The sequence below is a fragment of the Colossoma macropomum genome, unplaced genomic scaffold (assembly GCF_904425465.1).
Source record: "Colossoma macropomum unplaced genomic scaffold, Colossoma_macropomum, whole genome shotgun sequence".
NCBI lineage: Eukaryota > Metazoa > Chordata > Actinopteri > Characiformes > Serrasalmidae > Colossoma > Colossoma macropomum.
Genome location: NW_023494788.1, coordinates 1,381,367 through 1,403,111, shown reverse-complemented (window position 1 = coordinate 1,403,111; position 21,745 = coordinate 1,381,367). Strand labels below are relative to the sequence as shown.

At 43.2% G+C, this 21,745-nt stretch overlaps 1 protein-coding gene across 2 annotated transcripts in view; it reads left to right on the top strand.

The window, feature by feature from the left end:
- Positions 1 to 1,898: 1,898 nt before the first annotated feature.
- The window catches only part of spire2 (spire-type actin nucleation factor 2), a 40,772-nt gene continuing 20,925 nt past the window's right edge, over positions 1,899 to 21,745 (top strand). Inside the window, exons 1-5 of one of the 2 annotated variants that reach the window (XM_036567993.1) lie at positions 1,899 to 1,951; positions 5,314 to 6,086; positions 7,512 to 8,042; positions 18,622 to 18,665; positions 20,377 to 20,760. In XM_036567993.1, the coding sequence (XP_036423886.1) occupies positions 7,787 to 8,042; positions 18,622 to 18,665; positions 20,377 to 20,760 (684 nt within the window). In that variant the 5' untranslated portion in view covers positions 1,899 to 1,951; positions 5,314 to 6,086; positions 7,512 to 7,786. Of the gene's footprint in view, positions 1,952 to 5,313; positions 6,087 to 7,511; positions 8,043 to 18,621; positions 18,666 to 19,530; positions 19,842 to 20,376; positions 20,761 to 21,745 lie in introns of those variants that run through there. The other variant, XM_036567994.1, reaches the window with a different exon arrangement.

Below are 21,745 nucleotides of genomic sequence, written 5' to 3'. Positions count from 1 at the left end.
CAGACACACACAAACACACACACACAGACACACACACACACACAGACACACACACACACACAGACACACACACACACACAAACACACACTCACAGACACACACACACACACACACACACACACACACACACACTCACACACACACACATATGTATGTATGGTTCAGCCTTCCTCTAACTTCTAACTGAATATTTATTGAAATTTAGCTTAACAGGCCCTCAGATTTTTGTTTGGGCAAAGTCGGATCATTTAGATGCAGTTTAGAAATTTCTGATGGATGTAAAATGTAAAATATGTAATTTATTTTTGAGTTCTTTTATTTTGAAGTCTGCTTTAGGAGCCAATGCACCTCAGATCACCACATATGTTAGAAAAAAGTTTCCAATTTACAGATTTGCTGAAAACCTCCAGGTAATAATGTCGCTGTGCTCAGTAGACAGTGTGCAGAATTTCAGGCTTGCATCTTCTTTAGTTTGTGAAATATGAAATCAGACGTGGACTTAATTTTGCTTTAAAATGAATGATATGAAAAAAGGTAAAAAGGTACAAACTTTGATAGGAAATACAGACATAACTGTTCACTTTATACCTTGCTGTGTATCTGGAATTTGAGTTTGAGTTACAAAGAAGATGAGAATTACAGACGTGCTACGCTGTGTATAAATACAGACCTGCTATGATATTCGCAGATCTCCACTGTGGGGCTGAAGGTGAAGTCATGACTGTAACATAAAAATACAAATGACAAGAAACAAAACAGAATCGCACGTCTTAGTGTGTTTTACAACACACCATGAAATAACTGCAGCAGCTGGTTCATATGATCTGTGATGAACTGCGTTTCCGCCTGTAGTTCACGCTTATAAAAGATGGTTCTTTAAAGGTTCTTTAGTAAAGACAGTGGTTCTGTATAGAACTATGAACACTCAAAGAACCCTTTGCATACTTAAATGGTTCTCTGCATGGTGAAATGGTTCTTCAGATTGATGGAGAATATGTTGTATATGGTTCCATGTAGATCCTTTTGGAATATGGTTCTATTTAGCCCCAAAGGGTTCTGCACTTGTTACATGCTTGATAACATAACAATGTCAGAACCCTTTTTGGTGCTATACAGAACCATATACAACACATTCTCCATCAATCTGAAGAACCGTTTCACCATGCAGAGAACCATTTAAGCATGCAAAGTGTCCTTCGTATGTTCACGGTTCTTCATAGAACCAGAATCTTTTTTAAGAGTGTAAACTGTGTATTAGGTACCAAAATCCAGGTATCAAATCCATATTTGGTGCGGTTGTTTATTAAAATGTGCTCTTTCCAGTGACGGTGATGACTTGACAGACGTTGTCAGATGTGTGTAATGAGCCTTTAAGATATAGTTGTTTAAAATTTTGCTGTTTCATAAATCAACTTGTATTATTTTATCACTAATATCTGATTGCCATTGGAATGTTGTGATATTAGTAATAAATACCAAAATCTGAATGATCTGGTGTGCTTCAGTGTGGAGATATTAGAGGCCCAAAGTTGTTTTAATAAACAAAAACACAATTTGTTCTCCTATTTTTGGGAAACATGCATCTGTATTTTTCCTAGTTTGGTAGTTAAACACGCCTTGAACCACTGAATCATGTCTGGAAATGTCCCACATTTATTACCCATAGGTAAAAAGGTTCCAGGCACCAGGTAGAAAACAAGGCCACACCCACTTTTGCAAAACCGCCATAAAAAGTGCAGACAAATAAAAAATATTCATATTAGTTTTTAAACACCTCAGTGTCACTGCTGGACTGAGAATCGTCCACCAACCAAAAACATCCAGCCAACAGCGTCCTGTGGGCAGCGTCCTGTGACCACTGATGAAGGACTAGAGGATGACCAACACAAACTGTGCAGCAGCAGATGAGCTATCGTCTCTGACTTTACATCTACAAGGTGGACTGACAAGGTAGGAGTGTCTAATAGAGTGGACAGTGAGTGGACACAGTGTTTAAAAACTCCAGCAGCACTGCTGTGTCTGATCCACTCGCACCAGCACAACACACACTAATACACCACCACCACGTCAGTGTTACTGCAGTGCTGAGAATGACCCACCACCCAAACAGTACCTGCTCTGTGAGGGTTCATGGGGGTCCTGACCACTGAAGAACAGGGTAAAAGGGGGCTAACAAAGTATGCAGTATGCAAAGTATACTTTTTTGTTTAAAGAGAAAAATTTGGAAGCAATACAAACAAGAAATATGGAAAACACAAGAAACTTTTTTAATTTTTATATTATTATTTTTATAATTTATTTGAAACGTTCTAGAAGCGTTTTGTATTATTGGGCTCTCAGTACATCTCAGAAAAACAGCTCTAGTGCCGATCTGACAGTGTGAGGCGGAGAATACCGCTTTCTGAAGTTCAGCTCTTATTAAACTCTGATTAACACTTCATCAAAAACACCAAAGGAAAAAAAGGTTTGGGGTTTAAAATGAACTTCTTTAATACTGGAAGTGGCTTAAAGTGAACAGATCAGCGCTTTTGTCACAGAATGAATTTATTATTGAATTTCAGCCAGAACAAATAAGGCTGTCACTCAAAAATGTCTTAAAATAGCCTCGGTCTAAAGTTCTTTCAGCAGCAGCTGGAAAGTTCACACAATACGAGGAAGAAAAGTGAGGAAACTGGACACCGGTGACGCTGGAGCTTTTGTTAAAGTGGTTTAATGACTGACCGAATTAAAGGAACACATAATATCTGTTTATCATTAAACTCTGGGAGAGAGCGGCGCCTTCACCTGCCTGGACACCTGAGCAGAGTGGGCGGAACCTCTCAGCACCTCAACACTCCGTTCCATTCGGCTATGACAATTGATATGTTTCCTAATGACAAAACATGTACATGGAGAAAAGGCCCTAAAACTGACCAAACAAACAAACAAACAGCCAACACACACACACACAGCGCAGTCACACACTCTGCCCACTACAGCAGAGTGGACATCAGTGTGAAACTCTCTGAGCATTACAGGGGACTTTTATTGTGTTTGTCGTTCAGATCTGTTCAGTTCAGCTCTGATGACCTCTGTAAAGGTCAGTCTGGTCTGCAGAGCTAAATCTGTCAGTCAATATTGCTACATACACCGATCAGGCATAACATTCTGACCACCTCCTTGTTTCTACGCTCGTTGTCCATTTTATCAGCTCCACTTACTATATAGGTGCACTTTGTAGTTCTACAGTTACAGACTGTAGTCCATCTGTTTCTCTGATACTTTGTTAGCCCCCTTTTACCCTGTTCTTCAGTGGTCAGGACCCCCATGGACCCTCACAGAGCAGGTACTATCTGGGTGGTGGGTCATTCTCAGCACTGCAGTAACACTGACGTGGTGGTGTGTTAGTGTGTGTTGTGCTGGTCTGAGTGGATCAGACACCTCAGCGTCACTGCTGGACTGAGAATAGTCCACCAACCAAAAATATCCAGCCAACAGCGTCCTGCGGGCAGCGTCCTGTGACCACTGATGAAGGACTAGAGGATGACCAACACAAACTGTGCAGCAGCAGATGAGCTATCGTCTCTGACTTTACATCTACAAGGTGGACTGACAAGGTAGGAGTGTTTAGTGTTTTAATATTTTCATTTATTTAAGATACTTTATCACGTGAACTTTGACCTGATCAATACATTATAAGTGTCTCTCGTTATTCTTTAATGTGATGTGAAGTCACTCAAAACACACCCAGTGTGTTGAGGTCAGTTTCAGAGTTTATTCTATGTGATATAAATATAAAATAGTCAGTAACACGTTGGTCACCTGTTGGGCTCAACGAGGCCGTGAGTGTGTTCAGATGATCAGACTGATCAGGATGATGGATCTGATTCAGTTTTCACTCTGATAGAGACGGAAACTCTGACATCACTCGACCTGCTCATCACGTTTCCCATCACAGTCAGTCAGAGAGGAAACATACACACTAACAGCTCAGCGGCATCTCCTTAGCGAGCAGTGACCACACACTACTATTATAAAAGGGGAATTCCACCAATTTTACAAAATTGTCTGCATCAATAAATCATTTAAATGTAAACAAAGTTACACAGAGTGCCCTGCTGAAAAAAATCAAAGCAACCATTAAAAGTGTTTCTGAAAAATCTTCTAAAAAGATGGTTCTTTAAAGTAAAGAAAATGGTTCTATAAAGAATCATGAACACTCAAAGAACCCTCTGTGTGATTAAAAGGCCCTTTGCATCACAAAAGGGATCTTCAGATTGATGGAGAATGTGCTGTAGATGGTTCTATATAGCACCAAAAAGGGTTCTTCTATCGTCACAAGCTTGACATCGTAACAATTGCAGAACCCTTTTTGGTGCTATATAGAACCATATACAACACATTCTCCATCAATCTGAAGAACCATTTCACCATGCAGAGAACCATTTAAGCATGGAAATGGTTCTATATAAAACTCATGGTTCTAAATAGAACTATTCCCTTTACCAAAGAACCCTTGAAGAACCATCTTTTTTAAGTTCTAGATAAACTTGCCGAGTCAGAACTGTTCACAGTGGTGGTGATAGGAACCAGACGTCCACCTCTAAAAGCTCCTCACAGAAAGTTCCTACATGAAATGGTTATGAATTCACTGCCTGATGACTGAGACACTGTTTTAGGATAGTTTAGAGAACTTAAACTCCATTCATGGTGGAGGGATACATGCAGGGCGCTGTGAGGCAAAATAGTCCCCAAAGAAAACTTATTATTTCAGATTTTCCACTATTTTCCATCATCAACATTCCATATAAACTCAGAAGACTCGTGTAGGTTCACTGGTGGTTCTGGATAGTAAATAAAATGTCTATATCTGTGTTGTAGTCATGGCGACCCCTGGTTCCTATCACCACCACTGTAAAGACATCTGAACCATTTCACACCAAACCACTCTGAAGCTCTCTGATTACCTCACCCACTGAATTATGGGTTAATTTCACAAAATGGGTGGAATTCCCCTTTCAGGATGTCATGTGGCTCCATACAAAACAGCTGGTGGTGCAGTGAGATAAATGCACATCTACTGCCATCTAGTGTTGATTTGTATCATAACTCTACTCAGATGTGCTCGAGTAACATGATGGATTTGGAGTATTTTCCAGTGCGAGTGCTTAGCGCCAATATCACTGAGTAAAGTAATCTACTTTATCACTCAGTTCCGTTTTTTCATTAACATTTATTTCCATATTCCTAACATTGATGTTTTAATTTAGTTCAGATGTGTTGGTTCAGTTCCTGCACTGCTTCACTGTTTTTCACTCCTGTTTTTATTTTAGATCAAAAGGATCCAAAAAGAGAAGAACAAAGAACAGAACCGTACAAACTCCAGCTCCTGCACTGATTAGATGGAGGTTCTAAGAAGCTCCACTGCAGCTCTAAAATTTAGTACTTAATATTTAAGCATGTTCTGTTGTACTTTTTGAGCCAGAGGAAATAATATTTTTGAACATTTTGGCTTATTTTGCCTTCTTTGATTCCTACTGGATCACACGGCTGTTTGATTGTGGGAGGTGTGGCCATGCAGAGCGGCCACGTGCACAGGCTCTCCTGGGTTGCTATTAGTTTAATGACATTTATTGTTTGTGCTGCTCTGTGCTGGGCTTTGGCGTAGTGAGTGCAGTGTTGGTGTTTACTGTCAGGTGAAAGTGTGGCTGGAAGTGACCTGCCTGCTATATCAGCCGTTTCAGCAGCCCTGAGTTGCAGTTCTCTCTTGCTGCCTGTTCAATAAAAGACCATTCGCCTTAAAAGCATCTAATTCTAAGCAGATGCCACGCTGGTGTCAGAAGTGGGATAATGTGCATGCAGAGAGGAGAGGAATGATGTTTCAACAAACTCAGAGTAGACGGTGGAGAAGACTGTGCCCAGCCAAGGACTGTGGAAGAGGAAGCAGTGTGGCAAGCCTCAGCAGGGGAGCCTGACCAGAGGATGGCAGCCAGCGAGGCCCTGCCACAGAGCACTGTGTTGGCCTGGCGGACCGCAGCCCTTCAGTGACGCTATGAGCAGCTGTGGATAACGACATCACTGCATTACTGCTACTGAGCGCTGATTGGTTAGCATTACTGCTACTGAGCACTGATTGGTTAGCGTTACTGATACTGAGCGCTGATCGGTTAGCGTTACTGCTACTGAGCGCTGATTGGTTAGCGTTACTGCTACTGAGGGCTGATTGGTTAGCATTACTGCTACTGAGAGCTGATTGGTTAGCATTACTGCTACTGAGCGCTGATTGGTTAGCGTTACTGCTACTGAGCACTGATTGGTTAGCGTTACTGATACTGAGCGCTGATTGGTTAGCGTTACTGCTACTGAGCGCTAATTGGTTAGCATTACTGCTACTGAGAGCTGATTGGTTTGCGTTACTGATACTGAGAGCTGATTGGTTAGCGTTACTGCTACTGAGAGCTGATTCGTTAGCATTAATGCTACTGAGTGCTGATAGGTTGGCATTACTGCTACTGAGGGCTGATTGGTTAGCATTAGTGGTACTGAGCACTGATTGGTTAGCCTTACTACTACTGAGGGCTGATTGGTTAGTGTTACTACTACTGAGTACTGATTGGTTAGCGTTACTGCTACTGATTCCTGATTGGTTAGCGTTACTGCTACTGAGAGCTGATTGGGTAGCGTTACTGCTACTGATTCCTGATTGGTTTGCGTTACTGTTACTGAGCACTGATTGGTTAGTGTTACTGCTACTGAGCGCTGATTGGTTAGCGTTACTGATACTGAGTGCTGATTGGTTAGTGTTACTGCTACTGAGAGCTGATTGGTTAGCGTTACTGATACTGAGTGCTGATTGGTTAGCATTGCTGCTACTGAGAGCTGATTGGTTAGCATTACTGCTACTGAGCGCTGATTGGTTAGTGTTACTGATACTGAGCGCTGATTGGTTAGCGTTACTGCTACTGAGCGCTGATTGGTTAGTGTTACTGATACTGAGCGCTGATTGGTTAGCGTTACTGATACTGAGAGCTGATTGGTTAGCATTACTTCCACAGTTTATTTAAAAGTCTCTCGCGAGCGCCCTCTAGCTGAAGAGCTCTCTGAAATGAGAATTTATGGTAAAAGCTAATCAAATAAAAAGTTTTTTGTCCTTTTAATTTCAGATAACAAATTGTTTTGTACTGTAATCTGTTCAGTTCTGGGTTAAAGACATTAAGAACTTGATCATAAAAAGCTGATCAATGATGTTTCTTGTCTGATCTAAGAATTTGAAATAAATTTTAATCAATTCTTTATGAAATACATTCTTACACTTTGCCCAGGTTATAAACTTTCCCGCTCTAATGACTAAAAACATATTTAACTAATACTTTAATCCTTTCACTTCCATTCATTGAAGCCTCCAGTGGGCACAGCGCCTCTAGCGGCCGGGAGAAACAGCGCTAGAGCGTATTGTTCTTGAATATAAATAAGTGGGCGTGGTCATCTCTTATGTAACATTAATAAATATTAATGCGGCTTTAATCTGCAGGTCTTTCCCCGCCTGTCTGTGGGGGTTCGATCCCCAGCCCCCATCCCTCTCACCCTGCCGCCGGTGTGATTGATTGATCGGCAGATGGCGTCATGATGCGGCTCGCGCTGCTGGTTTCAGAGTCTCCGCCCCCGCCTCGCTCAGGCCACGCCTCCTCTCTCCCTCTCCGCATTCCGCTCATGACGTAGTGAGAGCGGTGCCGTCGCGCGACCTGTGCTGCGTGCGCGTTTTGTGGCGGTTGAGATGGGAGGCGGCGCGCGCGGACCCGGACCTACATGGCGGGATCAGCAGCGCGCGGCGCGGACACGCGGGAGTCGTGCGGCGGGCGCGCGGAGCCGCTGAGCCTGCTGGAGGTGCTGCGGAGCTACGAGCAGCCCATCAACGAGGAGCAGGCGTGGGCGGTGGGCTTCCAGAGCTGCAGGGGGCTGCAGGCGCGAGGCTGCGCGGGGCTCGAGCTGAAGGGCCCCGCGTCCATCCTGCTGCACCGGGACGGCGCCGTCACACTGCGGCCGGAGAGCGACGGCAACACCGGTGAGACAGCACGCGCACTCACAGCACATCATCACATCAAGGACACTGCAGGCGCGAGGGGCTGTTTGTGTTTGTAAACATGCAGCGGTTTAATTTTGTTCTGTTTTAACGCTCAGCAGCTGTTTGTGTTTATTAACACGTAGATATTTATTCTTCTGAATACATTAACATTCAGCAGCTGTTTCTTTATGTTTATACACATAATTTTTGTATATATTATTTTTTGTATACATTAACATTCAGCAGCTGTTTGTGTTTATTACATGCAGCGGTTTATTTTTCTGTATATATTAAAATTCAGCAGCTTTGTTTTTATGTATATTAAAACTCAGTCGCTGTTTGTTTATAAAGATTTTGATGTTTATTTTCTGAACATATTAACATTCAGTTGCTGTTTATGTTTATAAATATTTTGATATTTTTCTGCACATATTAAAATTGAGCAGCTGCTTGTCTGTTTTTAAACATGCAGATGTTTATTTTTGTTTATATTGGCGCCCAGCTGCTGTGTTTATGCACATGCACTCATTTGTTATTGCTTTATCAACACGTTTGTTTATTGTCTGCTGTTTTTATTTATGAGTGCACGGCTAACTGTTATTCATCGTTTATGTTTATGAACACGCAGCTGTTTGTTTTGTGGTTTGTGTTTATGCAGCTTGTTTGTTGTTTATGTTTGTGGCCGTGTGTTCTGAGCTGGGCTGATGGTGATGTGTGTTTCTTTCGGTTCTGCTCGTTTCGGTGCTGCTGGACCTGAAATCGATCAATTATTCATGCCCTGCAGCTCCGCCAGAGCAGGACGGGCTCAGCCAGAACCAGAACCAGCTTCAGATCAGAGAGGAACCAGAGCAGAACTTATTCAGAGAGGACCCAGAGCAGAACCAGCAAACCAGCTTCATATCAGAGCAGAACTTATTCAGAGAGGACCCAGAGCAGAACCAGCAAACCAGCTTCATATCAGAGCAGAACTTATTCAGAGAGGAACCAGACCAGCCTCAGAGCAGAGAGCAGAGACCTGGTAGGTGGGGAGGGTGATCTGAGCTGAGAGCTTTGACCTGATTTATGGCTCTGACGGAGCGTTTACGGCGCTCTCTAAAGCGTTTACAGGAGATGAGTAAGTGTCCGGTCCCGTCCGCGTGCTCAGTCTGTAAACAATGGCTGCTGGTCGTCCACAGCGCTGACCGATTAGATGATCAGATACAGATCACAGCAGTGAAGCCGGTGTGTTCAGGGTTAATACACGCTGGAGGACGTCCTGAAAACGTTGCGGCTGTGAAAGCTGTTGACTTTGCTCGAGTGATCTAATCAACTGACTGACGTTGACTCACCGCTACGTGGAATTTAGGAACACGAAGAACCGGAAACCCTGTTACCTGGATAACCACGGGGTGTAGTGCTGCTGGGGGGCTACAGGACCCCCTGTCAGTGCAGAAAACTGAATAAAAGTATAAATATTAATTAATGATATAAACTGTTTATTGATGGTTGTTGCTGGACTGTAATGCAGTGATAATAACTGCTGAACTGTGTTTACCAGCCCAAGGCTTAGGTGTCTGATATTGACACCTGTGTTTTTGTGCAGCTGAAACTGAGCTGAAGACTCTGGTGAAGATGTCCTGCATCATGAGCGTCTCTGTGCGGGTCAGACAAACAGGAAAGGTGGGCATAATATGTGCAGGTCAGTTTAGTGGTTTGGTGTCGCTGAGGGTCTCCAGGTTGAGAACCAATGCAGTAGAGGATGTACGGTGCTGCTGAGGTTAGGGAACTATTTATTATTCTGTTAATTTCTACATAAATATGATCTAAAATATGATCAGCTCTTCATTTAACTCAAAACAATAGATAAAGAGAACCCAGTACAACAACAAACACAAAGTACATAGTTTTTGTTCACATATTGAAGGAATCTGATATTAAAATGTGCAAAATTTTGTGAACCTGTGCTTTCAGTAACTGGTGTGACTCCCTTGAGCAGCAGTGACATCAGACAAACGGTTCCTGTAGCAGGTGATCAGCCCTGCACTTTGACTTAACCCTCTGTGGTCTGAGGTCATTCTCTCTCGATCTGTTCATCTCTCCTTAATCTCTCCTTTAAAGGCTCTTCATATATCATGATCCTCATATGTTTCATATCTAAATGCTCCGTTATCTTCATCACTACTTTCCAAAACCGCTGCAGCAGCTTCAGCAGCTGTAAACTCTCTGCAGGCCGTTTCTCATGAGTCTCCGATGTGGACTGAATGAAGAATGAAGGGTTTCCGGCGTGATGGTCAGTCCTTAGTGATCTCCTGAGCGTCCATTGGTCAGTTTCACACAGAATGTAGACGGACACACGAATCCACCAGTTCCACACGGTGAGAGGCAGATGACGTGTATCTCAGCCCCTCTTCATAGGCTCATAACTCCGGATGTGAGTCTCGTATGATCTCGAGATAAGATGGAATGGAAAGGGCGACTCTACAGATCCAGGAAGTGTTTGAACTGGATTTCTGAGCTGGATCATCTCAAAGACACACAAACAGATACAGAAACAGAGAATTTGATGCATGGGTGAGTTTGTGGACCCCAGAGGGTTAAAGGAATCTTGGCCTGTTCTTTCTTACGGAACTGCTTTAGCTCTGTTGTGTTGGTGGACTTTCTTGAATGAACAGCACACTTTAGGTTCTGCCTCAGTATTTCTGTTGGATTAAGGTCTGAATTTGAGCTCATTCATTGCATAATGCAACATTTCTTCTGACGTAATCATTTTTAGGGTCTCTGTCTTTCTGCAGGGCCCACCTTCTGTTGAGGTTCAGTTCACTAATGCATGTCCCAGCGTTCTCCTGTAGAATTTCTTGATACAATCCAGAATTCACAGCTCCATCAAATGTGGCAAGATGTCCTGGTCCAGTAGCAGCAAAACAGCCCCAAACCATAATACTACCACCACCATGTTTCACAGTCGGGATGAGGTTCTTATGCTGGAATGCAGTGTTTGGTTTTGCCAAACATGATATTTCTCATTTAAGCCATAAAGATCTATTTTTGCCTTATCTGTCCACATAGCATTATTTCAGTGGTCTTCTGGATCATCCAGGTGGTCTTTAGGAAACTTTAAACAGGCGAAAATGTTCTTCTTGTTTGCCTGATTGTGGGCTCATGAATGCTGCCATTAGCCAGTGTAGGAGAGGCCTGCAGACCCTTAGATGTTCCCCTGGGGTTCTTTGTGATCTCCCTCTGTTCTTCCTCTTACTCGTGGAGTCGTGCTTGTAGGATGAGCTCTTCAGGGAGGGTAGCGGTGTTGAATTTCCCCCATTTGTACACTGTCTGCCTGGCAGTGGATCAGTGAAGTCTAAAGTCGTCAGAAGCTCCTCCAGCCTAACGAGCTCTTTCAGACCATTCTCTGAGGTCCTCAGAGAGCCCGTTCCACTGATACACGGCACGCTCTAACAAATGTGTGATAAAGACCAGACTCTGATGGTGAAGACTCAGGTTGATGTTTTTAAACAGGTAGGGTCAGCAACTCTCACACCTGACTGTCATCCAGTCAGTTGAACCTCCTGAGGCTCAAAATTAAGTCCACGTCTGATTCCATATTTCAGAAAGTAAAGAAGATGCAAGTCTGAAATTCCACACACTGTCTACTGAGCACAGCGACATTATGTCCTGAAAGTTTTAAGCAAATCTGTAAACTGGCACCTTTTGTAAAATATGTGGTGATCTGAGGTGCATTGGCTCCTAAAGCAGACTTCAAAATAAAAGAACTCACAAGAATTACACATTTTACAGCCGTCGTCTGAATCATCTGACTTTGCCCACCTGTGTGTGTGTGTGTGTACGTATAAATATATATATATATATATATATATATATATATATATATATATATATATATTCTTTTTTATAGGGCTACAATCCAGTCTTGTTTTTAATGGAGTGTGTGTTCACAGGTGCCCCCTGGAGGCAAATACGCAATTCTGTAATTAGGAACCCTTGAAGAACCGTCTTTTAGGAGTGTAGGTTTTTAAATGCAACTTAGCTGAGTCTGTATCTGAGTCTCGAACTGTGTGGACATAACCTTTGAGCGCAGCAGCTCTGTGGACTTTCTCTGTATTGCGTACATTAAGTCTGCATGTCTGCTGGTCCAGAGAGGACATGAGATTTGGACTGGGTGTGATAGGGTGTGTAGAAACATCCGTGTTGGAGAACTCCCTTCACACACACACACACACACCACACACACACACACACACACACTCCGACGCTGTGGTGTGTGGAGGGATGGGCGTGTGCAGGTGGAAAATGTTGTTAAGAACTTTGTGTTTGATTATCAGGGAGGTTTGTTGACTCGTTTATGGCTGAAGCAGAGGCAGAGTGCTGTGGACAGATGGCGTTTAAGAGTGTAATAAACACTCAGCGATGCACTGCGAGTGTGTTATTACTGTAGAAGAAGGTTTTTGCAGTGCTTGCAGTGTTAAAGGCTGTGAAAGTGTCCTGCAGATAAATCCTCCCTCACCGCTCTCTGCTCAGACTCCGGCCTCCTTTACATACTAACCAGCCGCGCTGAACGTGAGCCGTCTGCTGATTACAGTCTGTTGACTAATGCGGCTCTTCTGCTGGGCAGTACCGCACAGTGCAGGACTACAGGTGTAACGGTTCTCCAGATCCACAGTATTGTTCATACCTCGATACTTGAGCCAAGGTTTGGTTCACACTGGGGCTGAAAGGTTAAACGGTTTTATATCGAAGTCACAGTTTTAGAAAGAGCATGAAAACGATAAAATAGATGTAATATGTAATATTTTTTACAAAATATACAGTTTGCCCTAACTTTAGATCGAATAATCATAAATAAAAATTATTATTATTATATTGTTAGTTATTTACATGTGTTATGGTGTTAATTATGAAATGAGAAAGGAGTTTTGTTGCATTAGTAACATGGTGAGGCTGCAGTGCACTGTCAGTAATAAAGGTATATTTTTCGTTCATCAAGGTACAAACAGTGTAAATGTTCCCTCAAAGCTCCAACAGTGGTTTTAAGGTCTGATTGTGAACCTTAAATAAGTTTCTCCAGGTGAAAAGTTTGTATTTGTACCTTTTCATAACCGAATGTTTTAAACAGAACAGTAAGATAAAAGCCTGGAGACGAGACGGGGTGTGTGGAGTCAGTACAGCTTAGAACATATTTCAGTGGATTATGGTTCAGTTATGTTCCCTGACTGAAGGTACTGAGATGGAGCCTTGAGGGTTCCACCCCAGAGACAGGAGGAGAACTGACCCAGAGACAGTTTAGCACCTTTATTTCTGAGAGTGCAGCAGTGGAGGTGGCAGCAGGTTGGGGTTCTGTCTTTAGCTGGTGCGGTCACTACTTAGCTCATGTGTTTTTTGTTTATAATAATAGTCGTCTGACTCCCATGTTGATTGTGTTTGAGTGCTCTGTGGTTTGCACCAGTACTGGCTCCACATAGACCGTCTGGCTCGGGACGCTTGGTGGTCGACAGGACCCTCCGCACAGTACGATTAAAAACTCAGAACACACAAACCAAGAATTACAGATTTACTGTTACAGTTCACAAAATCATTATTCCTTCTCTGATGTGTACTGGTGTGAACAGGTGTGAACAGGTGTGAACTGGTGTGTACTGTTGTGTACTGTTGTGTACTGGTGTGTACTGTTGTGTACTGTTGTGTACTGGTGTGTACTGTTGTGTACTGTTGTGTACTGGTGTGTACTGGTGTGTACTGGTGTGTAGTATTGATTACTGTAAAAATGATCATGTATAAACAGCGTCTCTTATTTACCGTCTTTCACTGAAAACACTGTTAATGATCTAAACCAGACACCTGGTTAGTTAGAGTGTGTTAGTGTGTGTTTGTGTGTGTTTGTGTATGTTTGTGTGTGTTTGTGTGTGTTTGTGTGTGTTTGTGTATGTTAGTGTGTGTTTGTGTGTGTTTGTGTATGTTTGTGTGTGTTTGTGTGTGTTTGTGTATGTTAGCGTGTGTTTGTGTTTGTGTATGTTAGTGTGTTTGTGTATGTTAGTGTGTTAGTGTGTGTTTGTGTATGTTAGTGTGTGTTTGTGTGTGTTTGTGTATGTTAGTGTGTGTTTGTGTGTGTTTGTGTATGTTAGAGTGTGTTTGTGTGTGTTTGTGTGTGTTTGTGTGTGTTTGTGTATGTTAGTGTGTGTTTGTGTGTGTTTGTGTATGTTAGTGTGTGTTTGTGTGTGTTTGTGTATGTTAGTGTGTGTTTGTGTGTGTTTGTGTATGTTAGAGTGTGTTTGTGTGTGTTAGTGTGTGTTTGTGTATGTTAGTGTGTGTTTGTGTGTGTTTGTGTATGTTAGTGTGTGTTTGTGTGTGTTTGTGTATGTTAGAGTGTGTTTGTGTGTGTTTGTGTGTTAGAGTGTGTTTGTGTGTGTTTGTGTGTTAGTGTGTGTTTGGGTGTGTTTGTGTATGTTAGTGTGTGTTTGTGTGTGTTTGTGTGTGTTTGTGTATGTTAGTGTGTGTTTGTGTATGTTTGTGTGTTAGTGTGTGTTTGTGTGTGTTTGTGTATGTTAGTGTGTGTTTGTGTGTGTTAGTGTGTTTGTGTGTGTTTGTGTATGTTAGAGTGTGTTTGTGTGTGTTTGTGTGTTAGTGTGTGTTTGTGTATGTTAGTGTGTGTTTGTGTATGTTTGTGTATGTTAGTGTGTGTTTGTGTGTGTTAGAGTGTGTTTGTGTGTGTTTGTGTGTGTTTGTGTATGTTAGTGTGTGTTTGTGTATGTTTGTGTATGTTAGTGTGTGTTTGTGTGTGTTAGAGTGTGTTTGTGTGTTAGTGTGTGTTTGTGTGTGTTAGAGTGTGTTAGTGTGTGTTTGTGTGCGTTAGAGTGTGTTTGTGTGCGTTAGTGTGTGTTAGTGTGTGTTTGTGTGCGTTTATGTGTGTTAGTGTGTGTTTGTGTGCGTTTGTGTGCGTTAGAGTGTGTTTGTGTGTGTTTGTGTATGTTAGTGTGTGTTTGTGTGTGTTAGAGTGTGTTTGTGTGTTAGTGTGTGTTTGTGTGCGTTAGTGTGTTTTTGTGTGCGTTAGTGTGTTAGAGTGTGTTTGTGTGTGTTAGAGTGTGCGTTAGTGTGTTTTTGTGTGCGTTAGTGTGTTAGAGTGTGTTAGAGTGTGTTATTATGCATTTGGTCAGAATGACCCTCCTGTGCCTCTTACTGCCCCCCACTCTTGTTTCTTGCTCTTTGCTGCTTTTGCATCCCACGTACAGATTTCCATGGCAACAGATGACAAAGTCTGCCTAGAGAAAGTAGAGAGGAGAGAGAAGAAGTACAGTAAGGAGGAGAGAGAGAGAGAGAGAGAGAGAGAAAATGCAGAGAGAGAAGAGAAAACCAGAGAGAGAGCGAGAGAGAGAGAGAGAGACAGAGAGAGAGACAGAGAGAGAGAGAGACAGAGAGAGAGACAGAGAGAGAGAGAGAGAGAGAGAGAGTAAGCTATTGTAAACCAAAGTTTAGAGTGATATTAAGTCTAGATAACTTTTTTTTTTTTTAATTTTCTCCCCAATTTAGTCGTCTCCAGTTCCACCCGCTGGTTAGGTCTCCCCCAGTCACACGATACTACCAGCACTAGGAGGGTGAAGGCAGAACAGGCTTCCTCTGAGACCTGTGAAGCTCCACCACTTCTTTTCGAGCTGCTGCTCACGCAGCGTCACTGTACAGCCGAACGCGCTCGGAGGAAAGCGCCAACCGCCAGATCTGCTACGTCAGCTAACAGACGCCTGCGCTGACTAGCATCGCGCTGAGTGATGGGGGGAGAGGGGGGGAGAGGGGGGGCCATCCTACCCACCCAGAGAGAGCTTTGTATTGTATTAGTATTGTATTTGTATTAGTACCGATAGAACCCTGTAATAGAACTGATAGAACCTTGTAGTTGTTCTAATAGTACTAATAGGACCTCGTAATAGTACTGATGGAACCCTGCAATAGTACCGATAGGACCTTGTAATAGTACTAATAGGATTTTGTAATAGCCCTGATAGTTCCCTGTTATGTCCGCTGATTTAGAACAGAACAGAACAGAACAGAACAGAACAGAAGAGAAGAGAAGAGAAGAGAAGAGAACAGAACAGAAGAGAACAGAAGAGAAGAGAAGAGAACAGAAGAGAAGAGAAGAGAAGAGAAGAGAAGAGAACAGAAGAGAAGAGAACAGAAGAGAAGAGAACAGAAGAGAACAGAACAGAAGAGAACAGAAGAGAAGAGAAGAGAACAGAACAGAAGAGAACAGAACAGAAGAGAACAGAAGAGAACAGAAGAGAAGAGAACAGAAGAGAACAGAAGAGAAGAGAAGAGAACAGAACAGAACAGAACAGAACAGAAGAGAACAGAAGAGAAGAGAAGAGAAGAGAACAGAAGAGAAGAGAAGAGAAGAGAAGAGAACAGGTCCAGCGACTCCGTGCTTTGTGTTTGGTTTCGTCCTGAAGGCTTTAACTGACGTTCTTCTTTCTCTGTCCTTTCACAGAACCGTACTGCGTGTCAGGGAGGCTCTTTGTCCTTCAGATCTGATCTGTTCAGGGTGGCCTTGTGGAGAGAGAGAGGGAGGGCGAGAGAGACTGTGTTAGAGCTCAGGTTGTGCTGATGGGCTGTGTTTGGTCTCCTGGGTTTGTTATGTGATCCTTCAGTAACCGGATCTTTCAGCAGCTTCTAATGTAGAAGAGCAGCTTCATCACAATAACATGAAAGCAGTTAGACCTGCACTGCAGCTGAACCGGACTGTCTCAGCCTCACCGCGCTGTAGAAATCACTTTGTAGACGCGTCCAGCAAAAGAGGGGCAGAGTAATCTGGACCGCACCGACACATCGTCTGTATCAGTGTACCATGATTTAGATTTTCAGTTTTAATTTAAGGTGATATTTTTAGTGACATAATTAACCCTCAGGACCCAGAGCGCCCAAAACGGTAGGTCACTTCTAGTCTTCATAACTTCAGAACAGTTTAAGGTACAGACATGATTCACATGTCAGGATGTTCAGCAGACCCGCCCCTAATTAGTTAGTGTGATGTCATTGAGCTATGACGTCAGCATCTGTGAGTAATTTGGCTCGGAAAATTACCCAAAATCCTGATATTATTGCTCAGCTTTTTGGCCTTCATATTCCAACAAAGGGTTAAAACAACAACATGATTCACACATCAGATCATCATCAGACTCCGCCTCACCATCCAGAGCGATTTCATCCACCTGTGACCATCAGTCAGCCAGAGATCCAGCTCCAAAATCACCCAAACCCACTCGCTACTGTTATATTACATCTCTGCTTTTAGCCTTCATATTATAAACAAAGGGTTAAAAACAGCGACATGATTCACATCAGAGCACTCAGAGGAACCGGCCATCACTGGCCAGAGTGAGAAACCAGCTCTGACATCCCACAACCCTGAGATACAGCACAAACACACAGCCAGATCACTGTAAACCTGCTGTTAGCTCTCTGCTTTAGCCCTCATTTGGCAACAAAACAGTTAAAACACCGACACAATTCACACATCTTGCTGACCATCAGGACTTACCCTGTGTGTCTAAAGTGACTTTTTGAAGTTTTAGCGAAGATCCAGTCAGTAATCCAGTTCAGAAAACCACCGTTCGGATCCTGTTTACCTCCATTTAAAAGGCTATTTAAATCCCAGAGCGACATGTTCAGTATAAAACTTTCCCTCGTGTCTCAAACAGTCATCAGATTGACTCTGACTCTGACTTTAGTGCTGATAATCAGAAATTTACTAAACACTTGTGAAAACCACTCAGAGACCGTCACAGTTCCAAAACTGAGACCGACTGCTAAATGAGCGACTTCTCCCTGAGATTTTGCAGTGATCCTGTTTCCAAACAGCTTTTATTTTTGATTATACTTTGTCAGAAACTATATAATCAAGTCTATCAGAGATGGTTGAACATCACACAGTTTGGAGGATGAAGCTGGAGTTCCTATTCATATTCATCAGATTCTTATTCTTAATTTTCTTTTCCACCTTAAATGGAGGCGCCAGGATGTAACCACTGCACCATTTAGGGTGGAACAGAAAATTGCTGATGAATTGGAAGCCAACTTCACTGACACATTTGAGGTGTGGGAGTGATGATGTAGGCATGAAGCTAGCACCATGCTAATTGGTGGGCTGTAAGCTTCCATTGCCTTTTGGCCACATTAGCCTCGTAGCTCCAGGGCTAAGACTAATGAGGCGAACTTCAGACACCAAACACGTCTCAGCTGGTCGACTACATTCGTGTAAAGACGTCTTCTTCCAAACACAGATTAAGACTCCGCAGAGACAGCAGGGTTCTCCTTCAGTGCCCTTAGCAGAACCCTTTTTGGTGCTGTATATATAAAAAACCCTTTTCAAAAAAGTTCTATATAGAACCATGTACAACACATTCTCCATCAATCTGAAGAACCGTTTCACCGTGCAAAGAACCCTTTAATCATGCAAATAGTTCTTGTAAAGTGTTTGTGGTTCTATACAGAACCACTGTCTTTACTAAGGAACCCTTGAAGAACCAATCTTTTTTAAGAGTGTAGCTCTAGAGTTCGGTGCTTTTAGACTTCACAGTAACTCTCCTCTGTTCTTCTTCTGCTTTAGCTGATGGAGATGCTGTACCTGCCTCACCTGTCCTCGAGAGCCAGGTGAGTCTGCATCCTCTTCACCAGCCAGACTTACCACACAGTTACTATGGCAGATTTTACTACATTAAAATGTGTCTATAACGCTCTATAGCATTCATATGATCCACACAGTCACTCCAACAGACTGTAGTACACTACAGGAAGCGTAGGGGGCGATATGGCTTCTACTGTTTCATTTAAAAAGCTCTATGATGTTCATATGATCCACACAGTCATTCTGACAGACTGTAATACACTACAGGAAGTGTAGGGGGCGATATGGCTTCTACTGTTTCATTTAAAAAGCCTCTATAATGTTCATATGATCCACACAGTCACTCTGACAGACTGTAATACACTACAGGAAGTGTAGGGGGCGATATGGCTTCTACGGTTTCATTTAAAAAGCCTCTATAATGTTCATATGATCCACACAGTCACTCTGACAGACTGTAATACACTACAGGAAGTGTAGGGGGCGATATGGCTTCTACTGTTTCATTTAAAAAGCTCTATAATGTTCATATGATCCACACAGTCACTCTGACAGACTGTAATACACTACAGGAAGCGTAGGGGGCGATATGGCTTCTACTGTTTCATTTAAAAAGCCTCTATAATGTTCATATGATCCACACAGCCACTCTGACAGACTGTAATACACTACAGGAAGCGTAGGGGGCGATATGGCTTCTACTGTTTCATTTAAAAAGCCTCTATAATGTTCATATGATCCACACAGCCACTCTGACAGACTGTAATACACTACAGGAAGTGTTATTTCATTGCACACTTATGTAACGTTGGAGGCGATGAGGCTGGACGTAAGTGCAAGCCTTTATATAAATCTGATTTCACAGAGTCCAAGAACCAAGAGTAGCTGAGGTGAGTAGAGTAGAAATGTCTGTGATGAAACAGGAACAACAAAACAAGGGAAAATGAACAGGAGAGAAACAGAACTAAACTCACAGGAAGTAGAACCAAAATCTTACAACAAGACAGATGAAAACAAGAAGTACAGGCGACGGCAACAAGCAGTAATGCAAGAACACCTGGAGTATAAATACACTTTGGGGAAACAAGAAACACCTGAGCCTAATGAGAGGGTGGAGCTACAAACAAAACACAGGTGGGACAGATAACAAAAAAGGAGGACAGGAAAGGAGACAGGAACAAAAGCAGATGGCTGGAGGAAAGGTAAACAACAGACACGGGAACAGAACAAGGATGTTACAAATTACTGTTTATTTATAGTTATTTATAGTTTATAGTTTAACAGAACATTAATGTGGCCTATTCTAAAGGCAAATATGACAAATATAAAAATATATTTTATGCTGTGTTTTCCAGTATGTTAAAGTGAACAAAACATTAGAAATTGTGTGCTGTGATTTGCAGATAAATGCCGTATTAAATTTGTTCTCTGTTGAGGTTTTGTACTTATTTTTACTTTTTATTTTAGAAAATCAACAAAACATGTTCAGTGACCAGGGGTGTTCAAACTTTTGCTTACAGCTCTTTAAGAAATTGTTTGTTGCACAGATAAAACTCTGAACGCCGGTGGCAGACGAGAGAGAATTTGAAGAAGGCAGAATTGATTAGATGATTAGTAGAACAATAGTCAATAGATTCATTAATAGTAGAAATAATGATTAATTGCAGGCTCTGCACAGCTGAACTCCACCTTTCCTCCTCAGCAATACTGAACAGTGCTTATCTATTTGTTCCTCAGCTGGTCCAGGCCCTGGGCGTGGCCATCTACCGGGCACTGGACTGGGGGCTGGCGGACAGTGAGGAGCGGGAGCTGAGTCCACAGCTGGAGAGGCTGATCGAGCGCATGGTGGGCGGGGAGGAGGGCGGAGACTCCAGCGGCTGCGGCAGAAATACCACAAAGGACGAGGGCTACAGCGGCCCGGAGGAGGAGGAGGAGGAGGAGGAGGAGGAAGAGGGAAGCATGCGCGCAGTACGCACTTTTCGCCAGGTGATGGCGCTGTGTGCCCGCAGGCTGCCAAACCCGGCCTTGGCTCCAGAACACTACCAGGCCGTGTGCAGAGCGCTGTTCCTGGAAACCCTGGAGCTCCAGACCTTCCTCTGCAGGATCAGAGACGCCAAGGAGGTCAGTGGGTATATACAGGGTGGAGGTGTAGAGTGGATAGAGTGTAGGGTGCAGTGTGGGTGGGGTGTAGAGAGGATAGAGTATAGAGTGTAGGGTGCAGTGTGGGTGGGGTGTAGAGAGGATAGAGTATAGAGTGTAGGGTGCAGTGTGGGTGGGGTGTAGAGAGGATAGAGTATAGAGTGTAGGGTGCAGTGTGGGTGGGGTGTAGAGAGGATAGAGTATAGAGTGTAGGGTGCAGTGTGGGTGGAGTGTAGAGAGGATAGAGTATAGAGTGTAGGGTGCAGTGTGGGTAGGGGTGTAGAGAGGATAGAGTATAGAGTGTAGGGTGCAGTGTGGGTGGGGTGTAGAGAGGATAGAGTATAGAGTGTAGGGTGCAGTGTGGGTGGGGTGTAGAGAGGATAGAGTATAGAGTGTAGGGTGCAGTGTGTGTGGGGTGTAGAGTGGATAGAGTATAGAGTGTAGGGTGAAGTGTGTGTAGGGTGTAGAGTGGATGGAGTATAGAGTGTAGAGTGCAGTGTGGGTGGGGTGTAGAGTGGATGGAGTATAGAGTGTAGGGTGCAGTGTGTGTAGGGTTTAGGGTGTATAGAGTGTAGAGTGCAGTGTGTGTAGGGTTTAGGGTGTATAGAGTGTAGGGTGCAGTGTGTGTAGGGTTTAGGGTGGATAGAGTATAGAGTGTAGGGTGCAGTGTGTGTAGGGTTTAGGGTGTATAGAGTGTAGGGTGCAGTGTGTGTAGGGTTTAGGGTGTATAGAGTGTAGGGTGCAGTGTGTGTAGGGTTTAGGGTGTATAGAGTGTAGGGTGCAGTGTGTGTAGGGTTTAGGGTGCAGGGCAGATAGAGTATAAAGTGTCTAGGGTTGGATTGATTGTAGGACATAAAGTACAAGGTTCAAAGTTGGTTAGGGTGTGGGGTGTGGGTGTGGGGTGTGGGTGTGGGTGTGGGGTGCAGGGCTGGATGGGGTATAGGCCGGTTCTCTAATCGGTCCTTAC